Source organism: Botrytis fragariae (genome assembly GCF_013461495.1).
Source record: "Botrytis fragariae strain BVB16 chromosome Unknown tig00000186, whole genome shotgun sequence".
In the NCBI taxonomy this organism is placed as follows: domain Eukaryota; kingdom Fungi; phylum Ascomycota; class Leotiomycetes; order Helotiales; family Sclerotiniaceae; genus Botrytis; species Botrytis fragariae.
In genome coordinates, this window is record NW_023501000.1 from 495,799 (window position 1) to 512,540 (window position 16,742).

Below are 16,742 nucleotides of genomic sequence, written 5' to 3' on the forward strand. Positions count from 1 at the left end.
TTCTGCAAGATTACAATTAGACGTCTGACATCTAGCGGTCTGTTTCTTTTTTCCTGATTTTATTTCGACTGGATGCACACATGAGCGAAACAGCCTAGTTCTAGACTTCCGGTATAGGGGTGGGTTTTAAGGTTGGGAAGAACTTTTTAAATGTGATCATAGTGGGAAACATTAGGTTAAAATTGATGTACCCGGGTATACCTTGGGAAACATCTACACTTTCAATCAAAAATGAAATAATATCAACTACTTGATTACACCGTCCCTGGTGATGTTCCTGTGATCTCATATTATAGTACAATTTAGCCATTACTAACTCCCACGAACTCCATGCAATAATGCCCTCTCATTTTATCTGACTGGAGCTAAGCCCGGCACGCCACTATATCTCTCCTCTCTCTCCGTTTTGAACATGATCTGGACCCAAAATTCTTTCAAATCCGAATCCCACCAAGTCCAATACCTTTCATTTGAGCGGTCAATCTCTCTTGCCTGCAACTTGAACCCGCACGTCTCATAAGGTTCCGCCGCTACCAACATATACTGAAAATCCTTATCAGGATCCTCCACCTTCTGCTCGAAAGCACTCATGAATCGGACCCGCGGTTGCACATCCGACACTATTTCGGGATACTGCAACTGAAATAACAATCCCTGCTGTCTTGTAACCGGATCCCGCGTCTTCGTAATCTTATACCCAGGCCTTCCAATCTTCACCATATTCTTGCGAACACTGACTTGCGCTCCCACCATTCCGACAGGTAAACCGGTAATAGGATCGATCCCAGACCGGCCTTCCTTTTCCTCGCGTGCAGCACGTCGTGCGAGATTGGTTTGATGCTTGCGACCTTGGGTATGCGCGAGATAGGAACCATCATTTTGATGCACGGTAAGACAAAGTCGACATTCGAAGGAGCCGACGTGGTTCTTGAAGAAGTAGGGGTCTTTGTCTAGATCGATAGTCTCGAGAGCGAGTTTGCGGAGACGCTCACGACGATCGGCATTGGTTGCACTGGTGGAAGCGACACCACCACCACCGAATTTACTACCGGCGCGGTTTTGGTAATCCATCTTGGGTGGATGATGAAGGTGATGAGGGTGGAGGTAGGACTCAAGGCTGGTGGACTTGAAGATTGATGAGCTATATAGTAACCGTGTCCAAACTTCAGATTTTGATCTTTGAGAGAATCAATCTAGTAGTCGCAATTTCAAAATTGATATCGAATCAATTTCACCGTGATGGAAAAAAAGCTTAAAAGCGTTGTAAAGGTGATGCAATGGGAAAGTGAATGTTGATATCGCGAAAAAAAGTTCGGCTGTGATTCAGCCTCTCTTTGCAAGGCTGCAGCTTTATTTCCAAAACGAGCACAATCCATGAATGAACCTCTTTTACAATGTCACAAAACCACAACTATCGTGTAGGTCAGCGGGTATCGTTCCAAGGACAATTATGTACAATTCGATATATTGGAGAGGTCAAGGATACAGAGAAGGAATGGCTTGGGGTTGAATGGGACGACCCTTCGCGGGGTAAGAATGATGGGAAAGGGTACTTCAAATGTCAGTTGCTGTCATGAGAGATATCTTTAGGATTAGCTCCTAATACATACATAGGTTTGAGTAATGCACCGACTCCAGCAAGTTTCATACGTCCCACCAGAAAACCAGATCCCGAGCAAAGCTTTGTCGAAGCGGTATTTCATAAATACGCTTCTGGAGATGGCCTGAACCCGGACAAGCAGATTGTTATATCGGGAAAGGTAGCAGAAGAGATAGGATTCGACAAAATTGCAGAGCAACAGGCTCAGGTACATGAACTCAAAATTGTTCTGGTTGATGGTCAGCGCATCAATAGGGCTCATACTAGACTTCACGATGCCTCCGCTACACAAGTGGTGGCTGGAACAGCGACTGATCTTACAGTCGGAGAAGCATGCCCAAGTATTGTTGAACTTGATTTAAGCAGAAATCTGTTTGTATCTTTAGATGAGATAGAAAACATCTGTTCGCAGTTGAAGAATTTGAAGACTCTAAGACTAAAGTAAGCACTTCTAATATTTAGTTGGGCTTGACTAATATTATTATTTTAGTGGAAACCGACTAGAGCTTGATACAAGCAGAATGTTAAATTCAATCGTGTCAGTGTCCAGTGAGAAAGTTTTCAACAAGATCAAGGCTCTGGAGGTAGATTCAACATTACTTGATTGGAATGAGCTTTGCATACTCCTGCAAAGATTCACTTCCACGGTATCTCTGACGGCATCCTCAAATGGCTTTAAAAGATTGAGTTCACCCATCACAAGTCATTCTCTGGCCTCTCTGACCCTTGAGTATAATGACTTCACATCGCTGGCGGATTTGGAGGTATTGACTCAACTCACATCCCTCGAATCTCTACTTCTGAAAGGAAATAAAATACATACAACGAGAACGATGACAGGGCCAGGCGCCGTGAAGTCTTTCGCCCCCTTAGTCTTCAATAATAAGTTGTCATATATCGATTTATCTTCCAACAAAATCAACAGTTGGGATTTCGTAGATGAACTCGTCCATATTTTCCCTGGCATGACGTCTTTACGAATATCCAAAAACCTAATATATCCGGAAACAAGCGCCGAATCGACAATGGGAAGTCTCAACGAGGAATTCATGTTAACATTAGCACGTCTTGGGAACCTTCAAAAATTAAACTTTAGTGGCATTACCCCCCAAGATCGAAATAACGCAGAATTGTTCTACCTTTCTGAGATAGGCAAGGAACTTGGAGCTGTGGACTCAGAGCAGGAATCTACAGTTCTCTCTAAACACAAACGATACAAGGAGTTGTGTGACCTTCATGGCCCCCAGCAGTGGTGAGGAGAGAAAAGGCAGAGATCAATCCTGCATTTTTAGAAGCACGTTTGATCAAATTTACATTTTACGTTCCTGCAAACCCTGAGATTGATCAAAAGGAAATCAGACTAGTGAAAGAGATTCCTAAAGCATTCAGCATCTATCGAGTCAAGGGGATTGTCGGGAGGTTGCTGAATCGTAGACCATTGAGTTTGAAATTTATTTGGGAAACGGGAGAATGGGATCCCGTAGCAGGATATGAGGATATTGACGAGTATGATGACGATAACGCTGTAGACGATGCCAGAGAAGCTTTGGCTCCAGTTGGCTTGTCTGATTTGAATCAAAAGCAATCCAAGAGAGAAGATTCTAGCATCGCAATTGACAAAGCTGTTTTGCAAACGCATGGGCAAGTAGAGGAAACGAAGGCAGGCAGATTCATGAAAAGAGAAGTGGAGTTGGAGGATACAACGAAAGATGTTGGTCTTTGTGTAGATGGTATGGAGGCTAGGGTTAGAGTGGAATTCAAAGATTCCAGAAAATTCCCTGGCAGGGAAGAGTGAATTGAAACAAGTATATCTTAGCATGCATTTGATACCCGATGGCACAGAGCAACACAGAATAGATGTAGAGGAGAACCTCACCAGACTGCAGTAGGGCTAATGACTGTTGTTTTACCATTGCATTGACAATCCAATTCACAATTTTCACGTGCAAATTCTTATGTTGTTTATTAGCGTAAGTGTATATATGTGTGCTGGTACAAGCGAAGAGAATTTGGACGTTTCTATCGAACAAAGTTTGTGTGAACGGCATACACAAGAAGAGAGTTTCCGGGTCCCGTGTTTTCTACAGTTGATTGTGTAGTACAAAACATACATCACAGGGCAAACGAGAGCAATCGCTCATAGATGCTGAGGTGTGAGAGTCAATTGCCTGATTTGAAGCTGTTCATCGACATTATATATCCATCCCTCATACCCCTTCAACCTTTCTTCTCCGTGCTACCCACCATAGATCATACATGATACATTAATCAGACGAACACTCTTTACATAAACTACCACAACCGGTCGCAGGTAGACTAACATGTCTACTAAAACCAACAAAAGAGAAGCTCCGGCTCGGGACCGCACAGTTCAAGATCTGTCGGTTTCGACCCAAGGTCCTCGACCAGGCTACTTCATAGTCCGCAAGACGGGACAAGTCGTACCGCTAGTGGCGGTTGATGAACTACCCCCAGGTGTGGATTTAATAGGGGTACCGAGGAATCTGGATTTGGTGGAGACAGGTGGAATGTTGAATTTGGGGTTGCAGGAAGGAGCACAACCGGGTGCTCCAGGTGGTGGGGGTTTTTACGGGTTGGTTGGATTGGAAGGGGATGAAGAGGGGGATGAATGTGACGATGAAGATGGAGTGGTGGGAAGTAGCGGGTATGTGTTTGTTGTTGAGGGGGGGGGGAAGGGTTGTGGCGATTGTGTGCTAATTTGGCGAAATAGATCCGATACTGCAGTTTCTAGTCCTCTTGTGCTACCCATCCGATCCTCCACGTTGACCACAGCTACAAATACCAAAAATCTATCCGCAAAATTGCACTCTCCACCGGGTCTGTTAACATCAATTCACGCCCCTTCGCGCAATGCCACATCGACACTAGAAACACAGCAACAAGGTCAGCAGCAAACATGTAGACATTGGTGTACACATAATAGAAGATGCAAGTGGGCAGAAAACTGTCGGTATAAACATGAGATGCCTAGAACGAGATTTGAACTTCGGCTGATTGGGTTGAGTGATTGGCCGAATTGGTTCAAGGCGGAGAATTTGGGATTTTTTCCTGGGTATGGGAGGGGGGTGGAGAGATTGAGAGATTTGGATGTGGGGGGTGGGATGGAGAGGAAGGAGAGGGAGAGACGGAGTAGTAGGGTTGGGAGAGAAGTGGAGAGGGGATCTGGCATTGGAGTTTTGGAGGGGGAGAGGGTCCTTGAGAGATTGAGGGAGATGGAGAAGCTGCTTAGGGGTAAGGTTGTTGCGGGAAAGGGTAGGGACGAGAAGAGGATGGATGTGAAATTTAGAGAAGAGAAGAGAGTCAGAGAAAAGGAAAAAGAGAAGCTTAAAGAGAGGGAGAGGGAAAGAGTTGAAAAACTAGATGTCAGAAAAGCGGAAGCGAAAAAGGAGAGGGAAAGAATGAGAATAGAAAAAGCGAGGGAGAGGGAGGCTTCGAATAGGATCGATAGGGGAGATTTGGATGGGACGAGAAAATGGGAAGATGATAGTGAAGAGGACAGTGATGATGAGGGAAACAAGGGGGGAGGGAATAAGAAGTTGGTTGAGCAAGTGGAGAAGAGTAAGGGATCTGGTGGAGAGAAGGAGAAGTTGGTTGATGTTTGACAGATTCTGTTTGAAAAACGGGAAAAACTTTAGAGATATGTTTTGGATGGTATTATGATGTCTAGTCTATTTCATTTTGGAGAATAATATTTGGTTTTGTAATTCTAAGTGAAACAAGCTCTGTAGTTTGTTGGTAATTGGAGATTTACGCCTCTTGCTTTAAATTACACTTTTAGACTACCCAGTGCGAAGTTTTTTTTCTTATTCTTGCTTACCCTTCTTCTGTGAAATTCACTACATCGTTGTCAGCTTGTTGGTATTTGAAGCAGGAGGAGAGACCAGTGGAAGATGCAGTTGCAAATTAATACCAACTGCTCGGCATCGATTGCAAGCCAAGGTAATTTCATCTTTCATATGATCTAACCAAGGTGTATAAATTCTTGTAGGGTGAAGTTCGGGAAAGATCAAGGAATTATACAGCATCTTCCTCATGAAGATTAATCCACTGTATTTGGAAATATCGTCGTTAGTTTGCATTTTCATTGTTACTTTCATTTCGCAACTTCTTACTTTGATCAACAATACTTCGCAAGAAAACACTAGGTAGCACAGCCTTAGAAAGGAGAAGTGAAGTCTGCAACAGAACTCTATATTCAGAGGCAAGCTCAGCTGTGCTCATTTCCCTCCATAACGCACCCTCAATCTTCAGCCGTAAGACTTACGACCACCTATACTCAACCCCTCTGTTGCACATCTAGAAATTTTGCCCACTACTCTTAGCAATCAGCTCCCAGCATCAGGTGAACAATAAACAACATTAAATCTACAATGGAACCATCCCGTACGACTACAATTAACCATATCACATCTTTTTTGTTGCAGATCTTTAGAGCTGTCCAGGGCTAACTAAACCACTAACATTAACCAGGTCTAGAGTAAACTAAATCTTCATCTATATCATATTAATAAACTAGCATATACTACCTACTGACACCAAATAAGATGACACTTGTCAAAACGAAGCCCATCACAAAAACTGACACCGAAAGTCTAAAATTAAGCGAACCCTCTCATCTCCTTTCTGTTGTATACCCGAAAGAGGTAGCAAGTCCTAAAGAAGACGGAAAGACAGATACTAGAAAGTAGTAAGTCTTACATTCTTACTTTTTCCTTAACTGTATTTCTCTCTTTCATCGCATAAATATCTAAAGTAACTCATTGTACTAAACTCAGACACAACAACTATTACCTCCTATCTACCTGCCTGGTAGGCAGTGCAATCACTTTCCCACAGGGCAACCTCCAACTTGCTAGTTATCTGATACTAAGTAACTCAAATAGACTAATAAGAATATGTTTCTGATAAATCACTCAAGTGAACTATAAGAGAAGCATACTATTCTTATCACCAATACGTACCTACCTAGTGCTATAAACAGCTAGGCGTATCGCTTAGCTCTATGATCATATATAGTTAAGTCTGACATCCGCCTTATCATATTCTAGCACCTTTCATCAATGTACAAGATCTCACTAGATACTGTTCAAAAAATTATTATAGTATTAAACATCGCTTTAATGTTTTGGAATCCTACCAGACTATTGATCCATACGGAAGCAGAACCTCTGCGTTTCCATCCTACACCGTCGCATTGCCCCAGAAAACGCCTTGCTTGCCCTAGTTTCCATCTGGTTATCCGAATTGATATCAGTCGATTTCATAAATATTTCATAAACCCTTTTACTCCTTCCAGCACACTTATTCCAATAGCCTTCAGACGTCTGGACATGCAGAAGCTCTCTGTAACATTACCGCTTTCCATGCACTCCTGTTTATGCCTTTCCCGCCCTCAAGCATGTGCCATAGAAGTCAAAACCTCTGCCGCATCTGCTTCAACAGGTCCTTGGCTCTGTTCCAATGGCGTCAGATCTCTAGGTGAAAATGGAGTCCTACTTGGAGACATCGCCGTATTTGGTGTATGTTCTGTATAGTCAGCGCCGCGAATACTGGGTGAGTTTGCTTCTTCGTTCATAACGTAATCGACTTCCTCCCGGGGAAGCTTCGCAAGCTCAGCAAAGGCCGCCTTTCTTTTCGCCTCCATTTCCAAGTCTTTTGCAATGGCAACATCGAGTAGAACTTCCTTCTCCATCCATTCCTTCTTCCTGATTTCTTCCATGATCTCACATTGCTTTCTTAGCGCCTCGCCTTCCTCCTCCGCCCATTGTATTTGCTTTCGTAGTAATTTCCATAGCTCAATTGGCCCTTTCGCTTCTTCTTCCAAAGTAATTCCCAACTCAGGAGGATATGATGTTGCCATTAACGAGGGTTCAACTAAGGGTGAGATATGTGCTCCTGCCATCGGATTTGAATCTGGGAATGGTTTCATGACGACTCTGGGTTGAGGATGTCTAGGTAGCCCTTTTGAATGGTCTTGAATGTGTTTTGGAATAGGATCGGAAGGACGAAGAGCTTCGGTTTCGTGAACTGTTCGCATATGTTTGGCAAGAGCATCAGAGCGTGTGAAAGCGCGGTCGCATTCTAAAATACATGTTAGCTTTATTCTAAGGTCCAGTTGTAGACAACGAACCAGGTAATGCGCAATAAAATGGCTTTTCTCCAGTATGACTTCTCATGTGTGCCTTCAAAGCATAACCGCTTGCTTGTGGTTGGCTTTTTCTGGGACAAGCCAACCATTCACATGTGTATTTTTTCGGTCGAGAATCAATGTGATCATGATGTAAATGTTCCACCAACTGGTCCATATCTCCCAAATCTCCCTTAGTGCAACCAAGCCATGCGCAAACAGTAATTTGTTCGTGTAAATCATCTAGGGCATCTTCAGGTCGCTGAGCGATGCTTGGAGAGTCTGGAATGTCTCCTTCGGTATCAGTAGAACAATAACCATCTGTTCCATCCATTTTGATACGAGATGTGGCGATGCGCAAAGATTCGTCGCTGCCCGTTTTTTGCCTTTTAGCAGGCGGCATGTGAGCATCTGCGGCCATCCGTTCGTTGTCTTCGTCGTCAAATGCGTCTGAGGAAAGATCGGAGAGGGGAGATCCTGGAGGTGAGTCGTCGGCCATGTTGGAGAGATCAAAAGTAACAATTAAATAGTAGAATTTATGATTGCAATTACGTTGAAGGTTAAAGTTGGAAAGGTGAGCTGAACGGTGAACTATCTCGAGTTCAGTTGGTGTTTAGAGAAGCTTTGCGAATATACAGTTGGGTTGTACTCAATGATGTCGGTCGCGAAGCATCAAAGCCAAAGAGCTTGCGGAACTTGCCGTGTAGCTTGCTAGTAATTGTTAATTATCCACTTTTTTCAATTGGACCTGTGAACATTTTCTCTCCCCAATAAAATATTTCAAACTACTCTTCGTCTCATCAACTTTCTCAATTGCAATGAATTTTGTTCGGGAGACATAGCAGCAGTACTGTAGCTACCTGCGAGACTCGACAGTGATGATTATATAGGTAAGCTCATACTCTATTACATTTATTTTCTTCTCTTCGCGATGATGAATAACCCTCGAGTTCTGCAATTCGGAATGGTACAGGCAACTGTATCTATAAGTCGACAGAAACACATTACACAATTTATTCTGAGCTATAATAATTGATATATATTCCTTGTGTACTACTTCACTCTCGTTACATGATCGCTAACTCCTCTCCTTCTATCAAGGCTTTTAACCTTCTAGTGTGCTTTGTGCATGTTCCGGATAACGATGACCTGAACCTGGGAATTGTTTTATTATCGAATCAAGCTCCGCCAAATCGCCTACATTTAAAGATACCTCCTTTGCATTCTCTGCAATGCGATCGATTGTAGTGGCACCAGGAATTGGGATGATTTCAGGATTGCCGTCTTTCTTGGAAATAGCTTTGAGCCAATTGACAGCGATTTGAGCCGGTGTACAATTCTTTTGCTCCGCAATCTTTGTCACAGCATCAAGAAGCTTCTTGTTATGTTCAAAGTGTTCCTTCTGGAATCGTGGATAGGTTCGACGCATATCACCCTCGGGGAGATCTTCTAGCTTTTGAATTGCACCGGTCAACAAACCTCGGCCTAACGGTGAGTATCTGTTTTTCATTAGCCATGCTATATCATCCATAGAAATCAGAAATACATACGCAACAACCAAAATATCATGTTCTCTGCAAGCTTCGGCAACCCCATTTTGAAAAATATCCAACGTGTTCAAAGCAACCTCAACCTCACAGGCCACAATCTTCGTAACCTTCGCGGCCCTCCTGACCGTCTCCGCCGAACACTCACTCAAAGAAATACCCCCAATCTTCCCCGTCTTCACATATTCCTCCTCCAAAACCTTCATCGTAACCTCAATCGGGGTATTTTTATCCACTCTTGCACATTCAAAAATATCAATCTTTTTCTTGCCCTTTAAAAGTGCTAAACACGTACCCACACTCTTTCTAACACCTTCTGGACTTCCATCAGGGGCAAATTTCTCTAGATTTAAACCACCTTTGATACTCAAAACAACTTTGTCTGCATCTTCTGGATATTTTTCAAAGTAGGCGGCGCAGATGGTGAGGGAATTGTACTCAGGAGTTCCGTAGAACTCACCCCCGTTCCAGAAGTTGCAACCTTTGTCGAGTGCAGCTTTTAGGGTTTTAAGGGATTCTTCGAGGGGTTGAGGCTCTGGGCGCCAAGAGAGACCTGGAGAATGCGAGGTTAGTTTGGAATTGAGATGGAGAGGGATTGAGAAGGGGGGCGAAGAGGAAACACAAACCCATCATGCCATATCCGGTGGTACCAATGTCTTTTCCGAGTAACTGAACCATTTTTGCTGATTTTTCTTCTCTCGCTGACTTGCTGAGGTTTTGTATGGTATTACAATTGAGTATTTATTTTTTGAATTAAGGTTTGAGATTTGAGATGTGATGGAGGGGTAGCTAAATCACACAACTGTCTAATTGTAGGAATAGTGGGGTAGGTAGCTCTTGCTGGAATTGCAAGAAGTAAAATGGGATTATCTATCGACTTTATATATTTTGTCTCGCTATACAATGCTTTATCTACCTGCCCAAAGGGCTCTCAGAATACTTACCTAGATAGATTTGTAATGTTTAAGCAGATCATTATATCATCAGTAATGTTCCGATGCAATCGATCATGGGAAATCCACTTCAGCATCGTCGGTGGTAGGGGCGGTGCGGCTATTGGCGAGCTCGGGTTTAATAGATTAAATCCATAGATTTGGGGTCAGTTTTTTCAGGATCGATATTGAAAATACGCATGTGCAAGGTAGAGGTTATTGCGAGGTTCAGATGATTACCGATGTACATGGTAATATTTCACTATGTGAGATATGTATACTAAGTACGCTATACTCTGGCATCGTGAATACATGCCGCGATGTAACGCAACACCAAGATGACTTACGGACAACGGACAACCATGCGGAGAAAAGGTCATTGTCTGAGTCCATTTCCGATACTAACTCCTATTGCGGTAATGGAATTAAGGAACAATCAAGGAGATAGTTGGATAAAAGATCTTTAATGCCGTGCTTTGCAAGTATGCTGCTGACTGCAGCGTTTCGAGCTGTTCCAAAACGAGGCGAGGGAGCCGTTTGTGGAGGCGATTTTCAAGTTTACTTTGACATGGACATAGATATGTAAGGTGGTGGGATGCGGTGTATGTCTGATAGTATAGTCGTCAATTCGAATCCATGCGAATCATATCCAATGTGGTATGTAAAGTCTCAGCATAACACCCATATGTCATGTGGCTCTCGTCTAGTTCACAGCACCGTGTTGCTTATATTGTATATCTCCCGCCAGAGGCATTGGCCGTATCCAATCTTTTGTAACATTCCTCAGCAATCCAACCATCTTCGTCCCTCAAAACTCCCTCGAAATCCTCTTTTCGCCTCCTCACAAACCCCTCCTATTAGCTCTCTTCCTGGCACTAGCACTCTCCTGATTCCCAAAAGGAAACCCACTCGTCCTCTTATCCGCTCCTGTCTTTTTACTGATTCTTCCATGCGATGTTCCAAAAAGCAAACACCACCCTCCAATCGCAAATAGTGTTGTTGAACCAAGTGATCCCAATGCAAATGCAAAGGTACCCATTGTTGTGTAGCGTGCATAGCAGTGAAATGCTACGAGACCGTGATAGAGAGTGCTAATCGTGAGAACGGGGACTGCGTAAGGAGCCTTGGGATCGCTTTCGGAAGAGGTGACTGCAGAAGAGGCAGTGTCGGATATTGAGGATGTGAGGGGAACGGATCCGGTCAGGAGAGCAGTTAGTATACCCAGGGTCAGTAGGGTGAAGCCAAGAGACCGGGAGAAGTATTCTTCAAGTGCTTGGAGCTGTTAGAATGTAGTTTTAAGGTTGAATGGAACATTATGGAATATACTTACTTGTAGCATCTCGATATTCGGGTGAGAGCATTGTAATTATGATCGTGGGTGATATGATTAACGGGAGGGATTGCAATGCAAGCCAGCCAGCCGTTCCATATGTGTAAGAGTAGAAGACCTAGAGTCGTCAGTAAACTAGACCCTCAGCATTCAAGAGAGAAAGTACATACGTCCATGATTGCTATGATTATTGAAAGGAGCGTTGTTTGTATTCTCAAGCTTTTCAGTCTTTACTTATTAGATATCAACATTGAACTAAAGGTCACAGTGCCTCTTATGTGCATTCAGCTCTAAAAGCTCATCCCAACATCTCAAAAACATTAATCTTACGTCATTGTTCTCGTTACAAGGCATAAATTCGATATTATAAGGCATCACTGCATCTTTAGTGAGGGGCTGCTTTCCACAACCCTTGTCAACGCCACCATCTCCGTGCTCCGATCCTCGCAATTAGTTTTGACGAATTATCTTAATTGTGATTGTAAATGATTTCCAATCTTTGAATTTTTGTCAAGATAACGAAACTCATCCACCTTCAAGATTCATACATCTCCGACATTTAGATAATATTTATATATTTCTTCCTTTCCAATCCTACTCACAAGAGCAGAAAATTGTACGATATCAACTTTATAAGAATAATAAATCAAAAGAAAAAGCGGCGCATTCAGCGTCCGCATCCCTCATCGAAATCATGAGCGCGATTCTCTCAGCAGACGATTTGAACGATTTCATATCCCCAGGAGTCGCATGTATAAAACCTGTCGAGACTTTACCTGCTGCGAAGCCTTCTGCGGATAATGTATGCATCTTCTCATCCTTCGCCTCTCAACCTGATCCTAATGTATCTGTCTAGGAACTCGAAATATCCTTCAACACCGACGCTCCCCTTCCATCCGATTTACCCCCTGCCCAAATATCCCTCACAGACTGTCTCGCATGCTCAGGATGTGTGACATCCGCCGAAGCCGTTCTCGTATCATTACAATCGCATGCTGAAGTATTATCACAATTAGATTCAGCACCCGGTCTTCGCCTACATAAAAGTGCGACGGGAACAGGTATAAGTGTGGAGGGACTCGAACAAGGAGGAAAAATATATGTCGCAAGTGTGAGTCCACAATCGCGAGCAAGTATCGCGGCTACTTTTGGGGTCACCGAACGAGAAGCAGGTTATATGATTGAGCATCTACTCAGTGGACCAAAGGGGATAAAGAATCGAGCGGTTTATAGGAATGCGTTTCAATGGGTGGTTGATACTAATATTACAAGGGAGGCATGTTTGGTACTTGGAGCTGAGGAAGTTATAGCTTCTATGAACGGCGCAGAAGAAACCAAGAAACCTATTCTGACATCTTCATGTCCTGGATGGGTATGTTACGCGGAAAAGACACACCCACACGTTTTACCACATTTATCACGGATGAAGTCGCCACAAGCATTGATGGGAACTCTTATAAAGACTACATTAAGTCGAAAACTTGGCATCTCACCCGATAGGATATGGCATGTAGCGGTTATGCCATGTTTCGATAAAAAGTTAGAAGCTAGTCGAGAGGAATTGACCGACGCCGTTTGGGAAGGGACTGGAACCCGGGGCGTTAGAGATGTTGATTCTGTTATCACGAGCAAGGAGTTACTCATGCTCGCAGATTCTAGACGTATCGAATTTTCCAAATTACCTCGGACTCCACTACCTTCATCCTCGCACATACCATTCCCAGATCCAACATTAAACTCTTTTCTTTTCCCATCCAATCGCAGAAGTAGCGGCAATGGTAGCCGCGAGGCTGGTTCTTCTGGTGGGAACCTTCATTATGCCCTTCATTATTTTGCATCGCAGCATAAGGGATCATCCGTCCAGACCATCAAAGGCCGTAACGCAGATGTTGTGGATTATACTGTTGTCGCAGACAATGGCGAGATATTACTCAAGGCGGCTCGATACTATGGATTCCGGAATATACAAAATCTTGTTCGACGATTAAAGCCAGCCAAGCCGTCTCGAATGCCAGGTGGTAAACCAATTGGAAGTGCCAGGCGGCCGAATGGTAAAGCTACTGGCCCCGATTATACATATGTCGAAGTTATGGCTTGTCCGGGCGGATGTACCAACGGAGGTGGTCAGATTAAGGTTGACGATCCAATAAACACAAGTCGATTGGAAGGTGATGCGAAACCCGGTCCACAAGAACAGAAACTGTGGCTGGCCCAAGTCGACGAGGCATACTTCTCTGGAGAAGAAAACGTCGAGTCCTCGAGTGTAGATGAACGTGACGATTTAGTTGAAGGAATTTCACCTTCTTACATTAAAGATACCCTGTCGCATTGGGCGACAACAACAGGCCTAGATCTGGATAGATTGGTGTATACGACTTATAGGGAGGTCGTCAGTGATGTCGGTAAGAATGCTGGTGATGCAGAAAGGGTAATAGAAATCGCCAATAAGATTGGCGGAGGCTGGTAGTTGATGACTCTAGAGCAGAAAATCAACCCATTTTCCCACCTCGATTTGCGAATTCAAATCCTCTGCCTGTCGCATCGGGTCCTCTTGGTGCTCTAATAATTTGTTCGTTTTCTCGTGATATCGGTGTAGATGTGCCTGATCCTGACCGTGATCCTTCTCCATTTCTAGATGTCTTTTGTATTGTGAAAGATCCAGGCTTAGGTGTATAATTCGGATCGAATAATTCCTTCTGCCCAGTTCTACTGTCTGGCCTGCTATCAGGTCTCCGACCATCATTCCCTCTACCTCTTCCCCTTGCCTGCAGAGGGGGGGTTCCGTTCCTGGGAGTATTACTACCGCTACCACCTCTCCCATTTCCAGAATTGCTTCTTGGTGAAGAACTTGTCCCTAAGATTCTGGCTCTGGCTTCATCGTATTTTCTTTGCTTTTCCTCTCGTTCACGTTGCGCCTTTTCACGCAGTTCTTCAGCACTTGGACCTGCCACGATTACTTCCTCTTCTTCCTCTGCTTCAACCGTGGTCGTTTTACCAGTACGTGGATCGATCTTAGTAACTGTTCTAGGAGCGGGCTTTCGAGATAGAAGTGTAAGAGGCGCTTTGTATGGTGTAGCTAATGGAACAGGTTTGGCCAGATTTGGAGGGAGAAGAAACGGAAATTGTTCTGAAAGGCCGCCTGGAGTTTCGCTATTGAATGATCGTGTTAGTTATTTAGAGCGCAAAACAATATAGACTGTAAGCGTGTAGCAAAACATACGCAGATTCCCATATCTTCTTGTTAGTCTCTGCATGTTTTGCTAATCGTTCAGCCTTAGAAATTTTGGGTTCGTCCTCGACCGCTTTATTCGGTGTAGGTGCTGCATCCCATGCATCGGCTTGAGATTCCCAGTCGTCGTCCCAAGCACTAGGAGCGGATATTTTTTTGCTCATATTCTGTTGGATTTCGTAAATTTTCGTATTGATTTTTATCTGAAGAATTAAGTGAAATGTGATGAGTTGTGGAGGGATGATGAAAATGGAGGGGTGTACATTTTGGGTTTGCAAGGGATGTGGCTTGGTGTGTGGATACACCACGCTAGTGCTAGCTAGTGTAGCCTGCAGGGCAAGGCTGTGGGGTGTTTGACTTCAGAGCTTCATTTATTACAATCTCCAATTGTGGGAAATATATTCACTGCCAGCAAACCAATAGATCTGTCCTCTTGATACTTTCCGGCCTATAGGTTCTCGATACGGTGGTGTAAAAGTTTACCAAAATGTCAGCACAAGAATCTGCAGGTAAATAAGACCTCTCATCCTCCAGCCTCAAGTTGTTCAACCCCAAAATCAATCATCTTACAAACTCTCCAACAGATCAAGAACAACCCGCAACAACAGCTGGGGTCGAACTTTTCTCAAGCCAAGAACCTCATATACAAGACCACGCAATGGAAGCTCCTGACTCTCCGCCTGATCTTTACTCTGCCCACAACCATTCTAACACACCAGCTACCACACCTTCCAAGAGCGCTACTCAGGAAAAGGTTAACCATGGTGCGCCTGGTAGTTCGTGGAATTCAAAGAAGTTTCAGGAGGAATATGATAGGGCATGTGAGGGATTAGTTGACAAGAACTGGGATGGCAGTGAGTTTCTCCATGCAGGTTGCCGCTAGGGGGAGTAGAAATGCTAATGTGAATGGCAGAAACCAGATATGGTGACCCGCTGTTGCAGAAATGAGGAGACTTTAATAACTGGGTGACGGGCTACAGCACGGATGAATTATTATGATAGCATTATTGCGAAGCAGTTGAGACAGAAGATATGATAAAATGCATAATGGCTTGGGAGTTGGGAGGATTTGCTGGCGTTTTAGGAACAGTAGACGGGATAATGGCAAGGAATAGTCTCTATCTGCTTGAGAATGGAGGTGTAGTAAATGCCTTATTCCACAGTCTGACTGGTATCATCGCGTTTTCTATTTGATGTATTCACTCTGTTGGCTGTGGTAGTGTGATCATCTCCTAATTGTATTATTGCTAATATACTAGAAGAACATAAAGTCAAACTGACTTGAAGAGTCAAGCTGCAAGTGCAAAGCACGTCTCGGTCCATTCTAAGTTATCACTGCTCATCCGCCATCTAATCGTTAAGTCGTAATGCCATTTCAGAGCCCAGACTGAATTTCTCGCCATATTATAGCCTATGTATCAACCGTGCTAGGAGCAAAAAGCCGTCAAGTATTTTTGTTATGATGCCTATTGGTGTTAAAAGTTAGCCGGGACATTCGAGTTATACCGTTAGAACATACCAACAATTGGGAGAAAATGGCTCAATGTTGTGAAGTCTCCAATCCATCGAGGGATCTTATTAATGTTATCACAAACTATATTTTCAAATATCAGTATACTTTCGGAAATGTTTGTGTTCTATGTGATAGCGGAAATTTTGCCATGTAATCCAAAGTTCGATTCAAAAGGGAACGGCCATGTAGCTGTTCTGAAATTGCGATCGAACCTAGTGTTGCAGTGGTAGTCGAGCATGAGGTTACCATCTGAAGTGCTTTCAACTTCGCTACCATCGGTATACCCACTGCGCTTCCAAAGTTCCAAGGGCGACAACGGATTGTTATCTCGCTCCACCTACAAGGGAGGAAGACCGTGCCAACAAATACGATGAGCTTATCAACGTCGTAGAACTTGACATGCTCATAACCTCACTCCCCGTGCAATATCGTTTGAGAAACAT

General features: G+C 43.7%; 10 protein-coding genes across 10 annotated transcripts; 4 read left to right on the forward strand and 6 right to left on the reverse strand.

The window, feature by feature from the left end:
* Positions 1-351: 351 nt before the first annotated feature.
* Bfra_010168 (putative splicing factor 3a subunit 2 protein) lies at positions 352-1,071 on the reverse strand (the record flags this gene model as incomplete). Its single annotated transcript, XM_037340501.1, has 1 exon — positions 352-1,071. The coding sequence occupies one exon, from the start codon at positions 1,069-1,071 to the stop codon at positions 352-354; it is 720 nt and encodes a 239-aa protein (XP_037188969.1).
* Positions 1,072-1,394: 323 nt separating this feature from the next.
* Positions 1,395-3,395, forward strand: Bfra_010169 (putative tubulin-specific chaperone e protein; the record flags this gene model as incomplete). The annotated part of the gene is made up of 4 exons (XM_037340502.1): positions 1,395-1,560; positions 1,615-2,041; positions 2,091-2,827; positions 2,851-3,395. The coding sequence occupies 4 exons, from the start codon at positions 1,395-1,397 to the stop codon at positions 3,393-3,395; spliced, it is 1,875 nt and encodes a 624-aa protein (XP_037188970.1).
* Positions 3,396-3,921: 526 nt separating this feature from the next.
* Positions 3,922-5,223, forward strand: Bfra_010170 (putative zinc finger dna-binding protein; the record flags this gene model as incomplete). The annotated part of the gene is made up of 2 exons (XM_037340503.1): positions 3,922-4,265; positions 4,332-5,223. The coding sequence occupies 2 exons, from the start codon at positions 3,922-3,924 to the stop codon at positions 5,221-5,223; spliced, it is 1,236 nt and encodes a 411-aa protein (XP_037188971.1).
* Positions 5,224-7,013: 1,790 nt separating this feature from the next.
* Positions 7,014-8,247, reverse strand: Bfra_010171 (putative zinc finger protein; the record flags this gene model as incomplete). The annotated part of the gene is made up of 2 exons (XM_037340504.1): positions 7,014-7,702; positions 7,752-8,247. The coding sequence occupies 2 exons, from the start codon at positions 8,245-8,247 to the stop codon at positions 7,014-7,016; spliced, it is 1,185 nt and encodes a 394-aa protein (XP_037188972.1).
* A 606-nt stretch (positions 8,248-8,853) lies between these two features.
* Positions 8,854-9,973, reverse strand: Bfra_010172 (putative pyridoxal reductase protein; the record flags this gene model as incomplete). The annotated part of the gene is made up of 3 exons (XM_037340505.1): positions 8,854-9,247; positions 9,299-9,848; positions 9,922-9,973. 3 exons carry the CDS (start codon positions 9,971-9,973, stop codon positions 8,854-8,856), a joined length of 996 nt encoding a protein of 331 aa, XP_037188973.1.
* A 1,095-nt stretch (positions 9,974-11,068) lies between these two features.
* Bfra_010173 (uncharacterized protein) lies at positions 11,069-11,733 on the reverse strand (the record flags this gene model as incomplete). The annotated part of the gene is made up of 3 exons (XM_037340506.1): positions 11,069-11,499; positions 11,558-11,675; positions 11,728-11,733. The coding sequence occupies 3 exons, from the start codon at positions 11,731-11,733 to the stop codon at positions 11,069-11,071; spliced, it is 555 nt and encodes a 184-aa protein (XP_037188974.1).
* A 518-nt stretch (positions 11,734-12,251) lies between these two features.
* Bfra_010174 (putative iron only hydrogenase large subunit domain-containing protein) lies at positions 12,252-14,024 on the forward strand (the record flags this gene model as incomplete). The annotated part of the gene is made up of 2 exons (XM_037340507.1): positions 12,252-12,359; positions 12,414-14,024. 2 exons carry the CDS (start codon positions 12,252-12,254, stop codon positions 14,022-14,024), a joined length of 1,719 nt encoding a protein of 572 aa, XP_037188975.1.
* A 22-nt stretch (positions 14,025-14,046) lies between these two features.
* Positions 14,047-14,950, reverse strand: Bfra_010175 (uncharacterized protein; the record flags this gene model as incomplete). The annotated part of the gene is made up of 2 exons (XM_037340508.1): positions 14,047-14,707; positions 14,778-14,950. The coding sequence occupies 2 exons, from the start codon at positions 14,948-14,950 to the stop codon at positions 14,047-14,049; spliced, it is 834 nt and encodes a 277-aa protein (XP_037188976.1).
* A 323-nt stretch (positions 14,951-15,273) lies between these two features.
* Bfra_010176 (uncharacterized protein) lies at positions 15,274-15,850 on the forward strand (the record flags this gene model as incomplete). The annotated part of the gene is made up of 3 exons (XM_037340509.1): positions 15,274-15,295; positions 15,371-15,640; positions 15,700-15,850. 3 exons carry the CDS (start codon positions 15,274-15,276, stop codon positions 15,732-15,734), a joined length of 327 nt encoding a protein of 108 aa, XP_037188977.1. The 3' UTR covers positions 15,735-15,850.
* Positions 15,851-16,423: 573 nt separating this feature from the next.
* Bfra_010177 (uncharacterized protein) lies at positions 16,424-16,700 on the reverse strand (the record flags this gene model as incomplete). The annotated part of the gene is made up of 2 exons (XM_037340510.1): positions 16,424-16,591; positions 16,641-16,700. 2 exons carry the CDS (start codon positions 16,698-16,700, stop codon positions 16,424-16,426), a joined length of 228 nt encoding a protein of 75 aa, XP_037188978.1.
* Positions 16,701-16,742: the final 42 nt, after the last annotated feature.